The sequence below is a fragment of the Erythrolamprus reginae genome, chromosome 2 (genome assembly GCF_031021105.1).
Source record: "Erythrolamprus reginae isolate rEryReg1 chromosome 2, rEryReg1.hap1, whole genome shotgun sequence".
Classification (NCBI taxonomy): domain Eukaryota; kingdom Metazoa; phylum Chordata; class Lepidosauria; order Squamata; family Dipsadidae; genus Erythrolamprus; species Erythrolamprus reginae.
Window position 1 is genome coordinate 47,693,798 of NC_091951.1, and position 17,513 is coordinate 47,711,310.

General features: G+C 41.1%; 2 protein-coding genes and 1 pseudogene across 2 annotated transcripts in view; 1 reads left to right on the forward strand and 2 right to left on the reverse strand.

Moving 5' to 3' along the window:
- LOC139160346 (zinc finger protein 850-like) overlaps positions 1-2,213 on the reverse strand; it is a 29,378-nt pseudogene extending 27,165 nt beyond the window's left edge.
- Positions 1-17,513, forward strand: part of LOC139160341 (zinc finger protein ZFP2-like) — a 91,778-nt gene that overhangs the window by 57,352 nt on the left and 16,913 nt on the right. The gene's annotated exons all lie outside the window — the stretch shown is intronic.
- On the reverse strand, positions 13,542-16,938 carry LOC139159399 (zinc finger protein 566-like). The gene is made up of 5 exons (XM_070736716.1): positions 16,522-16,938; positions 15,959-16,061; positions 15,753-15,820; positions 15,260-15,389; positions 13,542-14,714 (listed from the first exon to the last, which is right to left on the reverse strand). Exons 1-5 carry the CDS (start codon positions 16,936-16,938, stop codon positions 13,741-13,743), a joined length of 1,692 nt encoding a protein of 563 aa, XP_070592817.1. The 3' UTR covers positions 13,542-13,740.

Below are 17,513 nucleotides of genomic sequence, written 5' to 3' on the forward strand. Positions count from 1 at the left end.
GTAATGAAGTGGGAAGAAACAACTGAGTGGCAGGAAACTCTTGAAAAGAAAATCCCAGGATTTAACAAATTAAATCTAGAATTAACATAGATTCTTGACCAAATGTATCTCTGTACAGGGAATTACATCATTCCTGCTCCTGTCGCTCTCTCTCCATAGTCCATGCACTTACATGACTTCACCCTATGGGAAGAAAGACTACTAGTTTGTCTGAAATCCTTTCTGCACATCAAGGATTTGTGTGGGTTTCTCTCTGTGTAGATCCTTTTATTACCAGCCAGTTGATTCCTGTAAGTAAAAGTCTTGCCATACTCTCTGCTGTCATATGGCTACTCCCTGTTCTGCCTGACACTGGCTGAGCAGCAGATAAAGACAAAAACACACACAGAGACTGGAGGTTTCCAAAACACAAAATATATTGCTTTATAAATTGGCTGAAGAATGTCTTTTTATTATTAATTAATTAATTACGTATGCCGACCTCCGAAGACACGGAGCAGCTTTATGACCAAAGGTTCAGGATTATCTGCCAAGCCAATAACGAATGTCCCAAACAGCAGAAGGTTTGTAAAGAATGCCTCCAAACTGAGCTGCAGCAAAGGAATTCACTCTATTGTTCAATAGTTACAGTCTTTCAGAACAAAGGTGTCCAAAAACTGGGCTGTTTTCCATGGATGCAACATGTTGGTTTAGAGAGGGAAACCCAGATCCGTTTCATTGTCTTTTAAACCACAAATGAAAACTCCTGCAAAAGGTTCTCCCACAAAGACTCCCCTTTTACGCCTGCTCCAGGATTCCCCAATTACTACCAGCTGTGATTAAGATCTTCTGCATCTGCGCAGCTGCTCATGTTGTCCCATAATCCTGTGCAATCAGACATGGAGAATGGGTCCATTAACCACCCCCTCCTCATCTGACCCAGATGAGGCTCTAACTGGGGGTTCCATAGACACTGCAGGGGCCTCCACCTCTACCTCTCCAGCACTTTCACCTTCCATCTCTCCTTCCCCCTCACCATCTGAACCCTCCGAGAGCCACACAGGTCTCCGATGCTCCGATGGACACGGCTCATCGGGGTCAAAATCTGTTATCAGAGGAGCTGGCCATGAGCCAACCACAACACTCCCCTGTGTGGATCCTTCTATGAGAAGTAAGATAACTGTTGGAACTAAAACCCTTTCCATACTCCGTGTATATGGCTTCTCCCCTGTGTGGGACCTTTGATGGGAATTACGACTAGTCTGTTGGCTAAAGCCCTTTCAACACTCCCTATATTTATATGGCTTCTCCCCTGTGTGGATCCTTTGATGGGATATAAGATTGCTGCTTTGTCTGAAGTCCTTTCCACACTTCATGCATTTGTATGGCTTCTCCCCTGTGTGGATCATTTGATGGCGTGTAAGATCATTGCTTTGTCTGAAGCCCTTTCCACACTCCATACATTTATATGGTTTCTCCCCTGTGTGGATCATTTGATGGCGTGTAAGATCATTGCTTGCTCTGAAGCCCTTTCCACACTCCATGTATTTGTATAACTTCTCCCTTGTGTGGATCCTTTGATGTGAAATAAGATTACCATGTTGGCTGAAACCCTTTCCACACTCCATGCATTTATATGGCTTGTCCCCTGTGTGGATCATTTGATGGCGTTTAAGATCATTGCTTGCTCTGAAGCCCTTTCCACACTCCATGTATTTGTATAACTTCTCCCTTGTGTGGATCCTTTGATGTGAAATAAGATTACCATGTTGGCTGAAACCCTTTCCACACTCCATGCATTTATATGGCTTGTCCCCTGTGTGGATCATTTGATGGCGTGTAAGATCATTGCTTGCTCTGAAGCCCTTTCCACACTCCATGTATTTGTATAACTTCTCCCTTGTGTGGATCCTTTGATGTGAAATAAGATTACCATGTCGGCTGAAACCCTTTCCACACTCCATGCATTTATATGGCTTGTCCCCTGTGTGGATCATTTGATGGCGTTTAAGATCATTGCTTGTTCTGAAGCCCTTTCCACACTCCTTGCATTTATATGGTTTCTCCCCTGTGTGGATCATTTGATGGCGTGTAAGATCATTGCTTGTTCTGAAGCCCTTTCCACACTCCATGTATTTGTATAACTTCTCCCCTGTGTGGATCCTTTGATGGCGTGTAAGTTTATTGTTTTCAATGAACTCCTTTCCACACTCCATGCATTTATATGGCTTCTCTCCTATGTGCATCCCTTTCTCAGATATCACTCTTTCTCTAGAATGAGTGAATGTCCCACTGTAATTTTTTCCACTGTCTTTGCATACATAGTCTTCTGGTTTGGGTTCAGTTGGATAATATTCATTTACATCTAATATGTCTTTGAATAGTCCTGCACCTTTCCTAATATATTTTTTCTCTATTTTTCCTGGTTGATCAAGAAAGCTTTGCAACTGAGCATCAACTGAAGATGAGGTTTCCTTATTCCAATTATTTGTTGGGTTTTTCTTCTGCCTTTGTTGTTCCATTTGATTTTCAAGCTTCTCTGTTCCGTTCCCAAGTCTGTACTTTTGGAATGGTTCATTATACTCTTTATACCCTTGCTCACTATAACCTTTAAAGGAAAAGATGAATAAAAATGTTAGCAAGGTTAAGAAAAAAGGAGAAACATCCAATAAAGCATCTGTAGAAAACCTAAGATTTATTGGAGGTGGGCCAATTCCGGAAGAGCCCTCTGAGAATTAACTTTGAAACAAAAATGCCCTAATTCCAAGACTCGGGATAGAAATGAAATGGAAGCAAAGTCTATTAAGCCAAAATAATTAATTGAATTGCAATCCTTCATATTTGGAACACCTGGGCCAAATAATATGAAATCTCGGTAAAAGAGTTTAGCATTACCTGAAACCAAGGAATTACTTTATCACTGATAGGTTTAAATCAAAATAGAAAAACTCAACAGTTGACAAATGGCACAGGATTCCTCTAAGCAGAAAGCCATTGATCTCCTTCCATACTAGGAGCAGCAAAACAGCATATCTTTTCCTTCTCCCTCTCAAGAGATGACCTTTATTTGGAGATATTTAAGTAAGAGACAGCCAATGGCATCTAACCACATCATGTCTTCCTGAACTCTTCCTGGAGAATAGAAAACCTTACCTAAGGAAGCCGTGTTTCTGTAATTTTCCAGCATGACTTCCCAATGCAGATCTTTTTGGTGAGGATCCAGCTGAGACCACTCGTCCTCAGAGAAATAAAGAGCCACATCCTCAAAGGGCACAAGACCCCCCTGGAAAAAAGAGTACAGAATAGGTCTGGGAGGGACGGCAAGATCTACCCTTTTCTTTAGGAAAATTGTGCACTAAGGTCTATGCTTAATAGGATTCCAGGATTGAGATGAGAAAATGGACAGAAGAAAAAGGATTTGACTGAAAAAATATTTTAGGCAGCTTTTATGAGATCTTTTGTTGCCATTCAGTAAAAGATCCATTTTCTTCTGGATGGATTTGGTAAAGTGCCATCAATACCCAGAGACACAAAACTCGTCATATAGCAAGGAAGCTTCAAATAGTCTCAGCCATTGGCTGAACGGGAAACAAAGAAACAGAACCAGGGAGAAAACAAATCTAATAAATAATTTCCCTTCTCTTACTTGAGTTGGAGGTTGAACCATAATTTCATCTTCACCATAAGGAAGAATCAGCTTCCCTCTATTCTCCCCTGTGAGGGACACATAATTATAAAATGCAAAATTAACAAAATAGGAGGAGAGGTGCTATAATAGCAAAGACATAGAGAAGATGAGCCAGCTGAGATCTCCATGGGGAATGAGAGAATCTTGTATTACCTGTGCATGTACCTTGATTTTTGTCATGCTCAATAGGCCTCAAGGAAAACAGTTCCCTAGGGGCATCGGATTGATGCCTCCTTCCCTCAGGATCTCTGTTCTCCACAGTGAAGGGCTTGGAATATAAGCCAGAGAAAAGAAGAAGAATGAAAGGACCACATAAACCATGACATGGATTCTTGTTCTGTTCTTTCAACACCAACTGAAAGCACCCAATGTCCATCAGTTAGGTTGGAAAATAAGAAAGAAAAGTTTCCCAAATCTTTCTTCTAGGATTGGATAATGGAACAACGTCCTTCAAGAATTAGTGAAATGTTATGAATGTCAGAGAACTGGTAATTTTTTAAATTTATTTATTCATTTGTCCAATACACAATACATATGGAAGAGAATAGACACAAAGTAATATATATATAAAGATAATATGTAAAAATAGAGAAAATATATGAAAGGAAAAAAATATATGAAAGGAAGAAAATATATATGATATATGAGATAAAGGAAAGACAATTGGACAGGGGAGCATAAACTTCAAAAATATTGTTTATTACATGTAAACTCCTTCTATGCTTCCGAGATGACATTATCTCACATGCAACTCTACCTGCTCCTCCTTCTCCTCCTCCGCCTGGCTCAGGAGGAAGCCTTCCACCAGGGCCACCGCCTGGGAGGTGGTCTCTCCTCCACACTCCCGCACCCAGCTCTCTATCTGCAGGGGCAGAAGCGCCAGGAACTGCTCCAGAACAACCAGGTCCAGTATCTGCGCTTTTGTGTGCTTTTCTGGTCTCAACCATCGATTACAAAAGGAATGGAGTCGGCTGCAAAGTCCTCGGGGACCCTCATCCTCTTGATATTGGAGGCTCCTGAAATTCCAGGCATGAACTTGTGAAACGATGGTTTCCTCCTCCAAGATCTTCTGCCCAGATCTTCCCCAGATCTCCCCACGGCTCCCAGACTTAGAACCAGAAGGGCTTTTTCCTGTTCTCTCATATGCCAAATGGCTTGCCATTCTTTCTCTGTCCTATTACACAATTGCAAATAGGTTGAAGGAATCTTGAGACTCTCCAAATGCTTTTTCATTCACTGAAGCATTCATCTAGCCTGAGAACAAACTCTTTGTTGAAGAGAACTTTGTCTCTATGAAATGCTGTAGAAATCGCTTCCAGTTTACGTATCTGAGAACGAAAACCAAATAAAGAATTAGAAAATGTTGCATTTAACAGTTGAGTAGTAATCCTACTCCTGGAAGGAAGAATATTTCTGAGCTATTGGAGGATTACAGTGGAACTGAGCAGTTAGTTTCTATGTATGTGTTGCAAACTATGGACTTGACCCTCATCAAAATTTATGATGAAATACACTGAATAAATGCATTTGAGAACAGTTCTTTTTCTATTTCTTTCTCCCTCAAAGAAGGGCGTGATTTTTAAAAACCAAGAAAAATATATACACCCTAAAAAGGAGTGCATTAAAGAGCAACAAAGGGGATTAAACTGGAGGATAAAACATGTGAAGAACTGTTTTAAACTGGGTATGTCTATGTTTATGAAAAGAAGGACTAGCGGAGACAGGATAGCAGTGTTCCAATATCTCCAGGGTTGCCACAAAGAAGAGGAAATCTAGCTATTCCCCAAAGCACCTGAGGGCAGGACAAGAAGCAATGGGTGGAAACTAATCAAGAAGAGAAGCAACTTAGAACTAGGTAGAAAGTTTGTGATAGAACAATTAATCAGTGGAACCCCTTGCCTCCAGATGTTGTGAATGCTCCAACACTGGAAGTTTTTAAGAAGAGATTGGATAACGGTTAGATAGCCTGGAGTCGGCTAGCTTGAAGAAAAACACAGAGAGGCATTTCAGGAACAAGGAAATGTTTATTCAGCAACAAAACAGGTGAGGCAGAAGTCGGAACAACGGAGGATGAGAGCTCCCTATTTGTAGGGAAGCTGTCAAATGAGGGGCCAATGGGAGCAGTCCTTTTATTAATTAGATTAATTAATGATTAAATAATAATTATTTATTTATTTATTAGATTTATGGGCCGCGCTTCCCCTCTCAGACTCGAGGCGGCTTTTCTCCTTCACTCCTGTTTCCCCCCAAAGCAGACTAGAGATTCTACTTTCTCCCTTGCTTCCTCCTGGCTCTTAGGCAGAGGTGGCCTGCTAAGGTGGAACGGTGATGTGTATATGCTCCCGTGGCTCTGAGTCACGGTGCAAGTCCAGAGCAATTATGCTACTGCACCTATACTTGCTATCAGGGTTCAGACAACATGCCAGTCCCAGAACACATTAACAAACCATGAAAGTTCACATAAAATGAAAGGCAACGGAGTGAGTCTTGCTTAGGATGTTCCATTTCCCTTTATTCAGGATTTCCTTGTTAAGAGTCAAATTATATTATTATAAGCAGGCAGGTTCACAAAAAGATTGCCTTAAGCCCAAAGAGTAACTGCAAGTGGTGAGTTTGTGTGAAACACAAGGGTTGAAGGAATGTAGATTGGGATTATTTCCTGGTTCCCTTACCCTTTGTTGGAAATAATAATAAATAATAATAATAACAACAAAAGAGGTGGAAGGAACCTTGGAGGTCTTCTGGTCCAACCTCCTGCTTGGGCAGGAGACACTCCACCACTTCAGACAAATGGTTATCCAATCTCTTCTTCAAAACTTCCAGTGTTGGAGCGTTCACAACCTCTGGAGGAAAGCTGTTCCACTGATCAATTGTTCTAATTGCCAGGAATTTTCTCCTTAATTCTAAATTGCTTCTCTCCTTAATATTCTTGTGGATTAAGTTCCAAGTGGGGAAAAAGAAATTGGATTCATGGAGGTTGCTTGGAAAGGAAGTTTAATGGTGGACAGGAGCACATGGCATGAGCTTCTGTCCAGAGAAGGTGGATCACATGTTTCCAGATATTAGGTGTGTGGGGGGAGAAATTCTGAGAAGTTCTTTGTTTTATGTTCTATGAAGCCCCGCACTGAGGCCCTCCTGCTTCTGTGCCAGAAATGCACTGATTGACTGTCAGATTCCCATGGTGCCATGCAAGGGTAACAATGTAGGCTGTGTTTGTGAGTTTGGGTTTGGCTGGCCCTTTGCTGGGTGATGGCAGAATGAAAGCTCTTTGGGCAATTCCTAATATGGCTCTGTCAGGAGTCGGTTTGTTATGTAGAATAGATTAGTCCATCTTTTAACAAAGGTGAGCTGGGCCATTCCTTGATGGGCACATTGACAAAGGTGGGGGCTACTAAGAGTGGGTCTTTTTTTTGTTTCCTAAAAGCATGTTTCCTATGATGTTCAATATAATCTGCCTTTTTAAATACTGTATTTCCTAGGATATTTCATTTTTTCTAGGAGACGGGTACTTATTTATTTTGTCCAATACACAATGAGGGTTTTAGTAGATGTATACTGTATATATAAACACATAGTAAAATACATGATGAAGGTTATAGAGGAGATACTCATAGTAAAATATATCTATGAAAGAATAGAAAAGAAGATATAGTAATAGAACATAACAATGAAAGAATAGCAGAAGAGATATAGGAATAGAAGAAAGGTATAGGAGATATAGGAGAGCAATAGGACAGGGGACGGAAAGCACTCTAGTGCATTTAATAATAAATAAATAAATACATACATACATACATACATACATACATACATACATACATACATACACCAATATCTCTTACTTCTTCAGTGTGAGAACCTCCTGCCTCCCTCTGAATGGGAAAACATCCACCAGTCACCCAGGACCACAGCTGGATCTCTTCCCTTCCCTTCAAGACTTTCCTCCAGTTGTACCTCCTGCAAAACTCAAAGGGTTAACCTAACCAGAGAGTGTGCAGAGTCCTAGATAGGCAAGATTAAGAATGTCACTCCCTTCTCGCCCTCCTCTGAAATCCACCTTTCGCCCTCCAGTGGTTTAATGGTGAAAAACATGGATTTTATTTTATTTATTGGATAAGAAAAATGAGAATACAGTACACTTGATTTGAATGCATGTAATAAATCTAAATAAAAGGGAACATCAGGACAGGGATGCTAGGCACTCTGGTGCCCTTATGCATGCCCATTACAGATCTCTTGGCAATGGGGTGATCTCATCATTATGGTGACTTTTTATGGTGACTTTTGTAAGGTCGTATACTGAGACAAAAGTCAATCATGCTGTAGTCACTGTTTCTATTGTTTCTATTGTTTGTAGTCAGTAATTTTAAACTATTACAGAAGATGAGATTGAGGCAGTTGTTGAGTCTAGTGATCTAGCCCCAAATTAGTAAGGGTATTGTATAGGGTTGTACGGATAGGTACATTTGTTTAAGGTGCAATTAGGGGCGCGCATAAGTGCACCAGAGTGCCTTCCGTTCCCTGTCATATTGCTCTCCAAATCTCCTATACCTTTCTTCTATTCCTATATCTCTTCTTCTAGTCTTTCATTGATATATTTTATTCCTATATCTTCTATTCTTTCTTAGATATATTTTACTATGAGCATATCCTCTATAACCTTCATTATGTATTTTACTATATGTATACCCACTAAAAACCCCATTGTGTAATGGACAAAATCAATCAATCAATAAATTAATTAATCAGAGGTAGATTGAGGTCACCAAGAATGATAAGAGGGTATGTGCAAGTTAGTTAGTGAAGTTAGTGAAGTTAGTGAAGTAGCGATGTTGCTTTCTCTTTGCAGAGGGACCTCCAAATGGATTGTACGTAGATTGCAGGTACTAATGCAAAGAAGGAAGAAAGGTACATTATTGATGGGGACCAGGTGTTTGTCGTGTCCACCCTGATCAGAAAGCCTTCTCAATCCAAGTGCTTTTAACTATGTTAGACCTATCCACAATCCTCCATATTTAAGAGGGTCTGGAGAAAGTTGTACCCCTGCATAGAGGGGGGCCAAGGAGCAGACAAGAAATGGAATTCTGTCTTTTCACCCAAGACGCTCAAACTAATCTTGACACCGCATCCCAAAAAAGAGGACAATGGTGTTGTCCCCAGTTGGGGTTTGAGCCTGGTGCCGAGGCCAATGGAGAACACCAGACACGAGTTGCAAGTTTTCTTTCATTTTATTGAAGTGCTGCAAGGAAAGGGATAGTGGCCAAAATACCAAAGAACCATCCCAATAGAATTAAGAATTAAGAAAGCCTTATACATTTTCACCAAAGCAGAAGGGGGGAATATAAGGCATAAGGCAGGATATAATCAAAATATTGTATCATCTAATAAACATTTTTGTAATGATCTAACAATTATTCTATAATTTCTGGGGGTCTGTAGCAATGTTCCCTCTAATTTTTTTTCGGTATGGGTGGAAAAGTATAATATCTGAGCGGCACATTTTCATGCCTGGGCGTGGATTAGTTAGAAATAAAAGTCACGTGACCTCAGGACACACAGCAACGGTCATAAATATGAAACAGCAGCAACGTTTTGATCCTGCGATCATTGGACTGCCGCAAAGGTCCTGATTGTGAAAAGGGTGCATAAGTCACTTTTTTCAGGACTGTTGCAACTTTGAACAGTCAGTAAATGCACCATTGTAAGTCGAGAACAACCTGCCTTCCCCCCTAGATATTTTCCGTGGACCTTCAAAATGGACTCCTGATCTGCTGATCTGCTTCTAAAAGAGTGCACTGGTCAGACAGATAATCCTCGATTTCTGTTCTGACCCCAATGGAGGCCAGCGTTTCTATCTCCTGAGTAACATGGTTATTATTGCTCAAATGGGGCTACCTTTGAAAAGTGTTCGGAAACTTCAGATCGTGCAGAATGCGGCCGCGAGAGCAATCATGGGCCTTCCCAGATACGCCCATATCTCATCAACACTCTGTGGTCTGCAGTGGCTGCCGATCAGTTTCTGGTCACAATTCAAAGTGTTGGTTATGACCTATAAAGCCCTACATGGCATCGAACCAGAATACCTCCGGGACCGTCTTCTGCCGCACAAATCCCAGCAGCCGATTAGGTCCCACAGAGTTTTCCTTCTCTGGGTCCCGTCGACTAAGCAATGTCGTCTGGCAGGGCCCAGGGGAAGAGCCTTCTCTGTGGCAGCCCCGGGCCTCTGGAACCAACTTCCCCCAGAGATCAGAACTGCCCCCACCCTCCTCGCCTTTGGTAAGTTGTTGAAAACTCACCATTGCCGCCAGGCATGGGGAAATTGACACCTCCCCCAACTACTTGGGTTATGTATGGTTTGATTGGGTTGTGTGATTATTTTATTATCAGGGCTTTTAAATTGTTTTTTAAATATTGGATTTGTACATTGTTTATTATAGTTGTGAGCCGCCCCGATTTTTCTGTTTTATTATCCATACTGTATGTAATAGGTGATACTGATTTGGATTAATGCATAAATGGAATTGAATTTAGAATTGTTGGGGAGATTAACGATATTAATGATTTTTAATTGATTGAAAATAGAGAATATTCTCCGAAATGAGAGCGCTGCCGGGAGGGACCCCCACGAGAAACGCCTACCGCTGGGCAAGTGATATAGGGCGCGTGGCGGCAGCTGAGGAAAAGGAGGCGTGTGTCAGTGCTCTGTGTATCCAGATGCTCGAGAAAGCCCGCGGGGCAGCCTTGATCGGTCCGAGGGCTCCATCAGTCCCCACCCCAATCCTGCAGCCCGAGAGAAAAAGGGAGAGTAAAGCGAGAGAAAAACAGAAATTTGAGAAAAGGAAAAAAGGGGAAATTCTAAATATTCTCTATTTGCATGGACTGTGGGGACAGAGTGACAGGAGCAGGAATAAGGTAATTCCTCATACAGAGATACATTTGGTTAAAAATCTATGTTAATTCTAGATTTAATTGATTAAATCCATGGATTTTATTTTCAGAAGTTTCCTGCCACTCAGTTGTTTCTTTCCACTTCATTACAAAATGTTTAAAATGTCCTTTTCTGACATTTTTTTAAATAAGCAGCATCAGAGTCATCACCCCACAGTCCATGCGCTTACATGACTTCCTCCTTTCATGGATGTTCCTATGGGAAGTAAGACTACTGGTCTGTCTGAAATCTGTGTAGATCTTTTTATTACCAGCCAGTTGATTCCTGTAAGTAAAAGTCTTGCCATACTCTTTGCTGTTATATGGCTACTCCCTGTTCTGCTTGACAGCGGTTAAGCATCAAGGAAGACAAAAACACACACACAGACTGAAGGTTTCTGAAAGACAAAATATATTGCTTTACAAATTGAATGAGAGCCGCAATGATGGCAGAAGAATCTCTTTTTATGAGAAAAGGGTCAGGGTTATCTACCAAGCAGATAACAAATGTCCCAAACCCTGCGGGGGGGGGATTATTGACTCCCTTGGAGAGGGTCTGCAAGTTGGGCGTCCTGCTCGATCCATAGCTAACATTAAAGCACCATGTTTCGGTTGTGGTGAGGAGGGCATTTGCCCAGGTTCACCTGGTGCATCAGTTGCGGCCCTATTGGGACAGGGAGTCACTGCTCACAGTCACTCATGCCCTCATCACCTCGAGGTTCGACTACTGGGTAGTAGCCTAATCCTGATTATATGAACCTTAACCTGGTGGGAAACTGTAGGAAAAGTTAGTACTGGTTTAACTACAGTACGTAACCAACATGACTCTGACAATAAATTGGAGCTTTGAAGAAGGCCAAGGTCTGGACTCTGATTTATGTCTCAGATGTTATTTGGAAGGCTTACACTGCTTATTAAAAAATATCAGAAGAAGGACATTTTAAACACTTTGTGTGTAATGAAGTGGGAAGAAACAACTGAGTGGCAGGAAACTCTTGAAAAGAAAATCCCAGGATTTAACAAATTAAATCTAGAATTTACATAGATTCTTGACCAAATGTATATCTGTACGGGGAATTACAACATTCCTGCTCCTACCGCTCTCTCTCCATAGTCCATGCACTTACATGACTTCACCCTATGGGAAGAAAGACTACTAGTTTGTCTGAAATCCTTTCTGCACATCAAGGATTTGTGTGGGTTTCTCTCTGTGTAGATCCTTTTATTACCAGCCAGTTGATTCCTGTAAGTAAAAGTCTTGCCATCCTCTCTGCTGTCATATGGCTACTCCCTGTTCTGCCTGACACTGGCTGAGCAGCAGATAAAGACAAAAACACACACAGAGACTGGAGGTTTCCAAAACACAAAATATATTGCTTTATAAATTGGCTGAAGAATGTCTTTTTATTATTAATTAATTAATTACGTATGCCGCCCCTCTCCGAAGACTCGGAGCAGCTTTATGACCAAAGGTTCAGGATTATCTGCCAAGCCAATAACGAATGTCCCAAACAGCAGAAGGTTTGTAAAGAATGCCTCCAAACTGAGCTGCAGCAAAGGAATTCACTCTATTGTTCAATAGTTACAGTCTTTCAGAACAAAGGTGTCCAAAAACTGGGCTGTTTTCCATGGATGCAACATGTTGGTTTAGAGAGGGAAACCCAGATCCGTTCCATTGTCTTTTAAAACACAAATGAAAACTCCTGAAAAAGGTTCTCCCACAAAGACTCCCCTTTTACGCCTGCTGCAGGATTCCCCAATTACTACCAGCTGTGATTAAGATCTTCTGCATCTGCGCAGCTGCTCATGTTGTCCCATAATCCTGTGCACTCAGACATGGAGAATGGGGCCATTAACCACCCCCTCCTCATCTGACCCAGATGAGGCTCCAACTGGGGGTTCCACAGACACTGCAGGGGCCTCCACCTCTACCTCTCCAGCACCTTCAGCTTCTATCTCTCCTTCCCCCTCACCATCTGAACCCTCCGAGAGCCACACAGGTCTCCGATGCTCCGACGGACACGGCTCATTGGGGTCAAAATCTGTTATCAGAGGAGCTAGACATGAGCCAACCACAACACTCCCCTGTGTGGATCCTTCTATGAGAAGTAAGATAACTGTTGGAACTAAAACCCTTTCCATACTCCATGTATATGGCTTCTCCCCTGTGTGGGACCTTTGATGGGAATTACGACTAGTCTGCTGGCTAAAGCCCTTTCAACACTCCCTATATTTATATGGCTAAAATGATTTAGCTTTACTAGATAAATGGTCTAAGCAATGGAAACTGCAGTTTAATGTTTCCAAATGTAAAATAATGCACTTGGGGAAAAGGAATCCTCAATCTGAGTATTGTATTGGCAGTTCAGTGTTGGCAAATACTTCAAAAGAAAAGGATTTAGGGGTAGTGATTTCTGACAGTCTCAAAATGGGTGAACAGTGCAGTCAGGCGGTAGGGAAAGCAAGTAGGATGCTTGGCTGCATAGCTAGAGGTATAACAAGCAGGAAGAGGGAGATTATGATCCCGCTATATAGAATGCTGGTGAGACCACATTTGGAATACTGTGTTCAGTTCTGGAGACCTCACCTACAAAAAGATATTGACAAAATTGAACGGGTCCAAAGACAGGCTACAAGAATGGTGGAAGGTCTTAAGCATAAAACGTATCAGGAAAGACTTAATGAACTCAATCTGTATAGTCTGGAGGACAGAAGGAAAAGGGGGGACATGATCGAAACATTTAAATATACAGTATTAAAGGGTTAAATAAGGTCCAGGAGGGAAGTGTTTTTAATAGGAAAGTGAACACAAGAACAAGGGGACACAATCTGAAGTTAGTTGGGGGAAAGATCAAAAGCAACATGAGAAAATATTATTTTACTGAAAGAGTAGTAGATCCTTGGAACAAACTTCCAGCAGATGTGGTAGATAAATCCACAGTAACTGAATTTAAACATGCCTGGGATAAACATATATCCATCCTAAGATAAAATACAGAAAATATTATAAGGGCAGACTAGATGGACCATGAGGTCTTTTTCTGCCGTCAGACTTCTATGTTTCTATGTTTCTCCCCTGTGTGGATCCTTTGATGTGAAATAAGATGAGTATTTTGCCTGAATCTCCTTCCACACTCCATCCATTTTTATGGCTTCTCCCCTGTGTGGATCTTGTGATGGCGGGTAAGATGACTATTTTTACTAAAGTCCTTTCCATACTCTGTGCATTTATATGGCTTCTCCCCTGTGTGGATCCTTTGATGGGGTTTAAAATGACTGAGGAGACGGAAGTCCTTTCCACACTCTAGGCATTTATATGGTTTCTCCCCTGTGTGGATCCTTTGATGGCGTGTAAGATCATTGCTTGTTCTGAAGCCATTTCCACACTCCGTGCATTTGTATGGCTTCTCCCCTGTGTGGATCCTTAGATGTGAAATAAGAGTACTATGTTGGCTGAAGCCCTTTCCACACTCCGTGCATTTGTATGGCTTCTCCCCTGTGTGGATCCTTTGATGGCGTGTAAGATCATTGCTTGTTCTGAAGCCATTTCCACACTCCGTGCATTTATATGGCTTCTCCCCTGTGTGGATCATTTGATGGCGTGTAAGATCATTGCTTAGTCTGAAGTCCTTTCCACACTCCGTGCATTTATATGGCTTCTCCCCTGTGTGGATCCTTAGATGGGATGTAAGTTTACTGCTTATTCTGAAGCCCTTTCCACACTCCATGCATTTATATGGCTTCTCTCCTACGTGCATCCCTTTCTCAGATATCACTCTTTCTCTAGAATGAGTGAATGTCCCACTGTAATTTGTTCCACTGTCTTTGCATGTATAGTCTTCTGGTTTGGGTTCAGTTGTATGATATTCATTTACATCTAATATATCTTTGAATAGTCCTGCACCTTTCCTAATATATTTTTTCTCTTTTTTTCCTGGTTGTTCAAGAAAGCTTTGCAACTGAGCATCAACTGAAGATGAGGTTTCCTTATTCCAATTATTTGTTGGGTTTTTCTTCTGCCTTTTTTGTTCCATTTGATTTTCAGGCTTCTCTGTTCCGTACCCAAGTCTGTACTTTTGGAATGTTTCATTCGACTCTTTATACCCTTGCCCACTATAACCTTTAAAGGAAAAGAGGAATAAAAATGTTAGCAAGGTTAAGAAAAAAGGAGAAACATCCCATAAAGCATTTGTAGAAAACCTAAGATCTATTGGAGGTGGACCAATTCCAGAAGAGCCCTCTGAGAATTAACTTTGAAACAAAAATGCCCTAATTCCAAGACTCAACATACAAATGAAATGGAAGCAAAGTCTATTAAGCCAAAGTAATTAATTGAATTGCAATCCTTCATATTTGGAACACCTAGGCGAAATAATATGAAATCTCGGTAACAGAGTTTAGCATTACCTGAAACCAAGGAATTACTTTATCACTGACAGGTTTAAATCAAAATAGAAAAACTCAACAGTTGACAAATGGCACAGGATTCCTCTAAGCAGAAAGCCATTGATCTCCTTCCATACTAGGAGCAACAAAACAGCATATCTTTTCCTTCTCCCTCTCAAGAGATGACCTTTATTTGGAGAAATTCAAATAAGAAACAGCCAATGGCATCAAACCACATCATGTCTTCCTGAACTCTGCCTGGAAAATAAAAAATCTTACCTAAAGAAGCCGTGTTTCTGTAATTTTCCAGCATGACTTCCCAATGCAGATCTTTTTGGTGAGGATCCAGCTGAGACCACTCGTCCTCAGAGAAATAAAGAGCCACATCCTCAAAGGGCAGAAGACCCCCCTGGAAAAAAGACTACAGAATAGGTCTGGGAGGGACGGCAAGATCTACCCTTTTCTTTAGGAAAATTGTGCACTAAGGTCTATGCTTAGTAGGATTCCAGGATTGAGATGAGAAAATGGACAGAAGAAAAAGGATTTCACTGAAAAAATATTTTAGGCAGCTTTTATGAGATCTTTTGTTGCCATTCAGTAAAAGATCCATTTTCTTCTGGATGGATTTGGTAAAGTGCCATCAATACCCAGAGACACAAAACTCGTCATATAGCAAGGAAGCTTCAAATAGTCTCAGCCATTGGCTGAACGGGAAACAAAGAAACAGAACCAGGGAGAAAACAAATCTAATAAATAATTTCCCTTCTCTTACTTGAGTTGGAGGTTGAACCATAATTTCATCTTCACCATAAGGAAGAATCAGCTTCCCTCTATTCTCCCCTGTGAGGGACACAGAATTATAAAATTAAAATTAACAAAATAGAAGGAGAGGTGCTATAATAGCAAAGACATAGAGAAGATGAGCCAGCTGAGATCTCCATGGGGAATGAGAGAATCTTGTATTACCTGTGCATGTACCTTGATTTTTGTCATGTTCAGTAGGCCTCAAGAAAAACAGTTCCCTAGGGGCATCGGATTGATGCCTCCTTCCCTCAGGATCTCTGTTCTCCACAGTGAAGGGCTTGGAATATAAGCCAGAGAAAAGAAGAAGAATGAAAGGACCACATAAACCATGACATGGATTCTTGTTCTGTTCTTTCAACACCAACTGAAAGCACCCAATGTCCATCAGTTAGGTTGGAAAAGAAGAAAGAAAAGTTTCCCAAATCTTTCTTCTAGGATTGGATAATGGAACAACGTCCTTCAAGAATTAGTGAAATGTTATGAATGTCAGAGAACTGGTAATTTTTTATTTATTTATTCATTTGTCCAATACACAATACATATGGAAGAGAATAGACACGAAGTAATATATATATAAAGATAATATGTAAAAATAGAGGAGAAGATATATGAAAGGAAGAAAATATATATGATATATGAGATAAAGGAAAGACAATTGGACAGGGGAGCATAAACTTCAAAAATATTGTTGATTACATCTAAACTCCTGCTAGGATCCCGAGATAAAATTATCTCACCTGCCACTCAACCTGCTCCTCCTTCTCCTCCTCTGCCTGGCTCAGGAGGAAGCCTTCCACCAGGGCCACCGCCTGGGAGGTGGTCTCTGCTCCACACTCCCGCACCCAGCTCTCCATCTGCAGGGGCAAAAGCGCCAGGAACTGCTCCAGAACAACCAGGTCCAGCATCTGCGTTTTTGTGTGCTTTTCTGGTCTCAACCATCGATTACAAAAGGAATGGAGTCGGCTGCAAAGTCCTCGGGGACCCTCATCCTCTTGATATTGGAGGCTCCTGAATTTCCAGGCATGAACTTGTGAAACGATGGTTTCCTCCTCCAAGATCTTCTGCCCAGATCTTCCCCAGATTTCCCCAAGGCTCCCAGACTGAGCACCAGAAGGGCTTTTTCCTGTTCTCTCATATGTCAAATGGCTTTCCATTCTTTCTCTGTCCTATTACACAATTGCAAATAGGTTGAATGAATCTTGAGGGTCTCCAAATGCTTTTTCATTCACTGGAGCATTCATCTAGCCTGAGAACAAACTCTTTGTTGAAGAGAACTTTGTCTCTATGAAATGCTGTAGAAATCGCTTCCAGTTTATGTATCTGAGACCAAAAACCAAATAAAGAATTAGAAAATGTTGCATTTAACAGTTGAGTAGTAATCCTACTCCTGGAAGGAAGTATATTTCTGAGCTATTGGAGGATTACAGTGGCACTGAGCAGTTAGTTTCTATGTATGTGTTGCAAACTATGGACTTGACCCTCATTAAAATTTATGATGAAAAACACTGAATAAATGCATTTGAGAACAGTTCTTTTTCTATTTCTCTCTCCCTCAAAGAAGGGTGTGATTTTTAAAAACCAAGAAAAATATATACACCCTAAAAAGGAGTGCATTAAAGAGCAACAAAGGGGATTAAACTGGAGGATAAAACAAGTGAAGAACTTTTTAAAACTGGGTATGTCTATGTTGATGAAAAGAAGGACGAGGGGAGACAGGATAGCAGTGTTC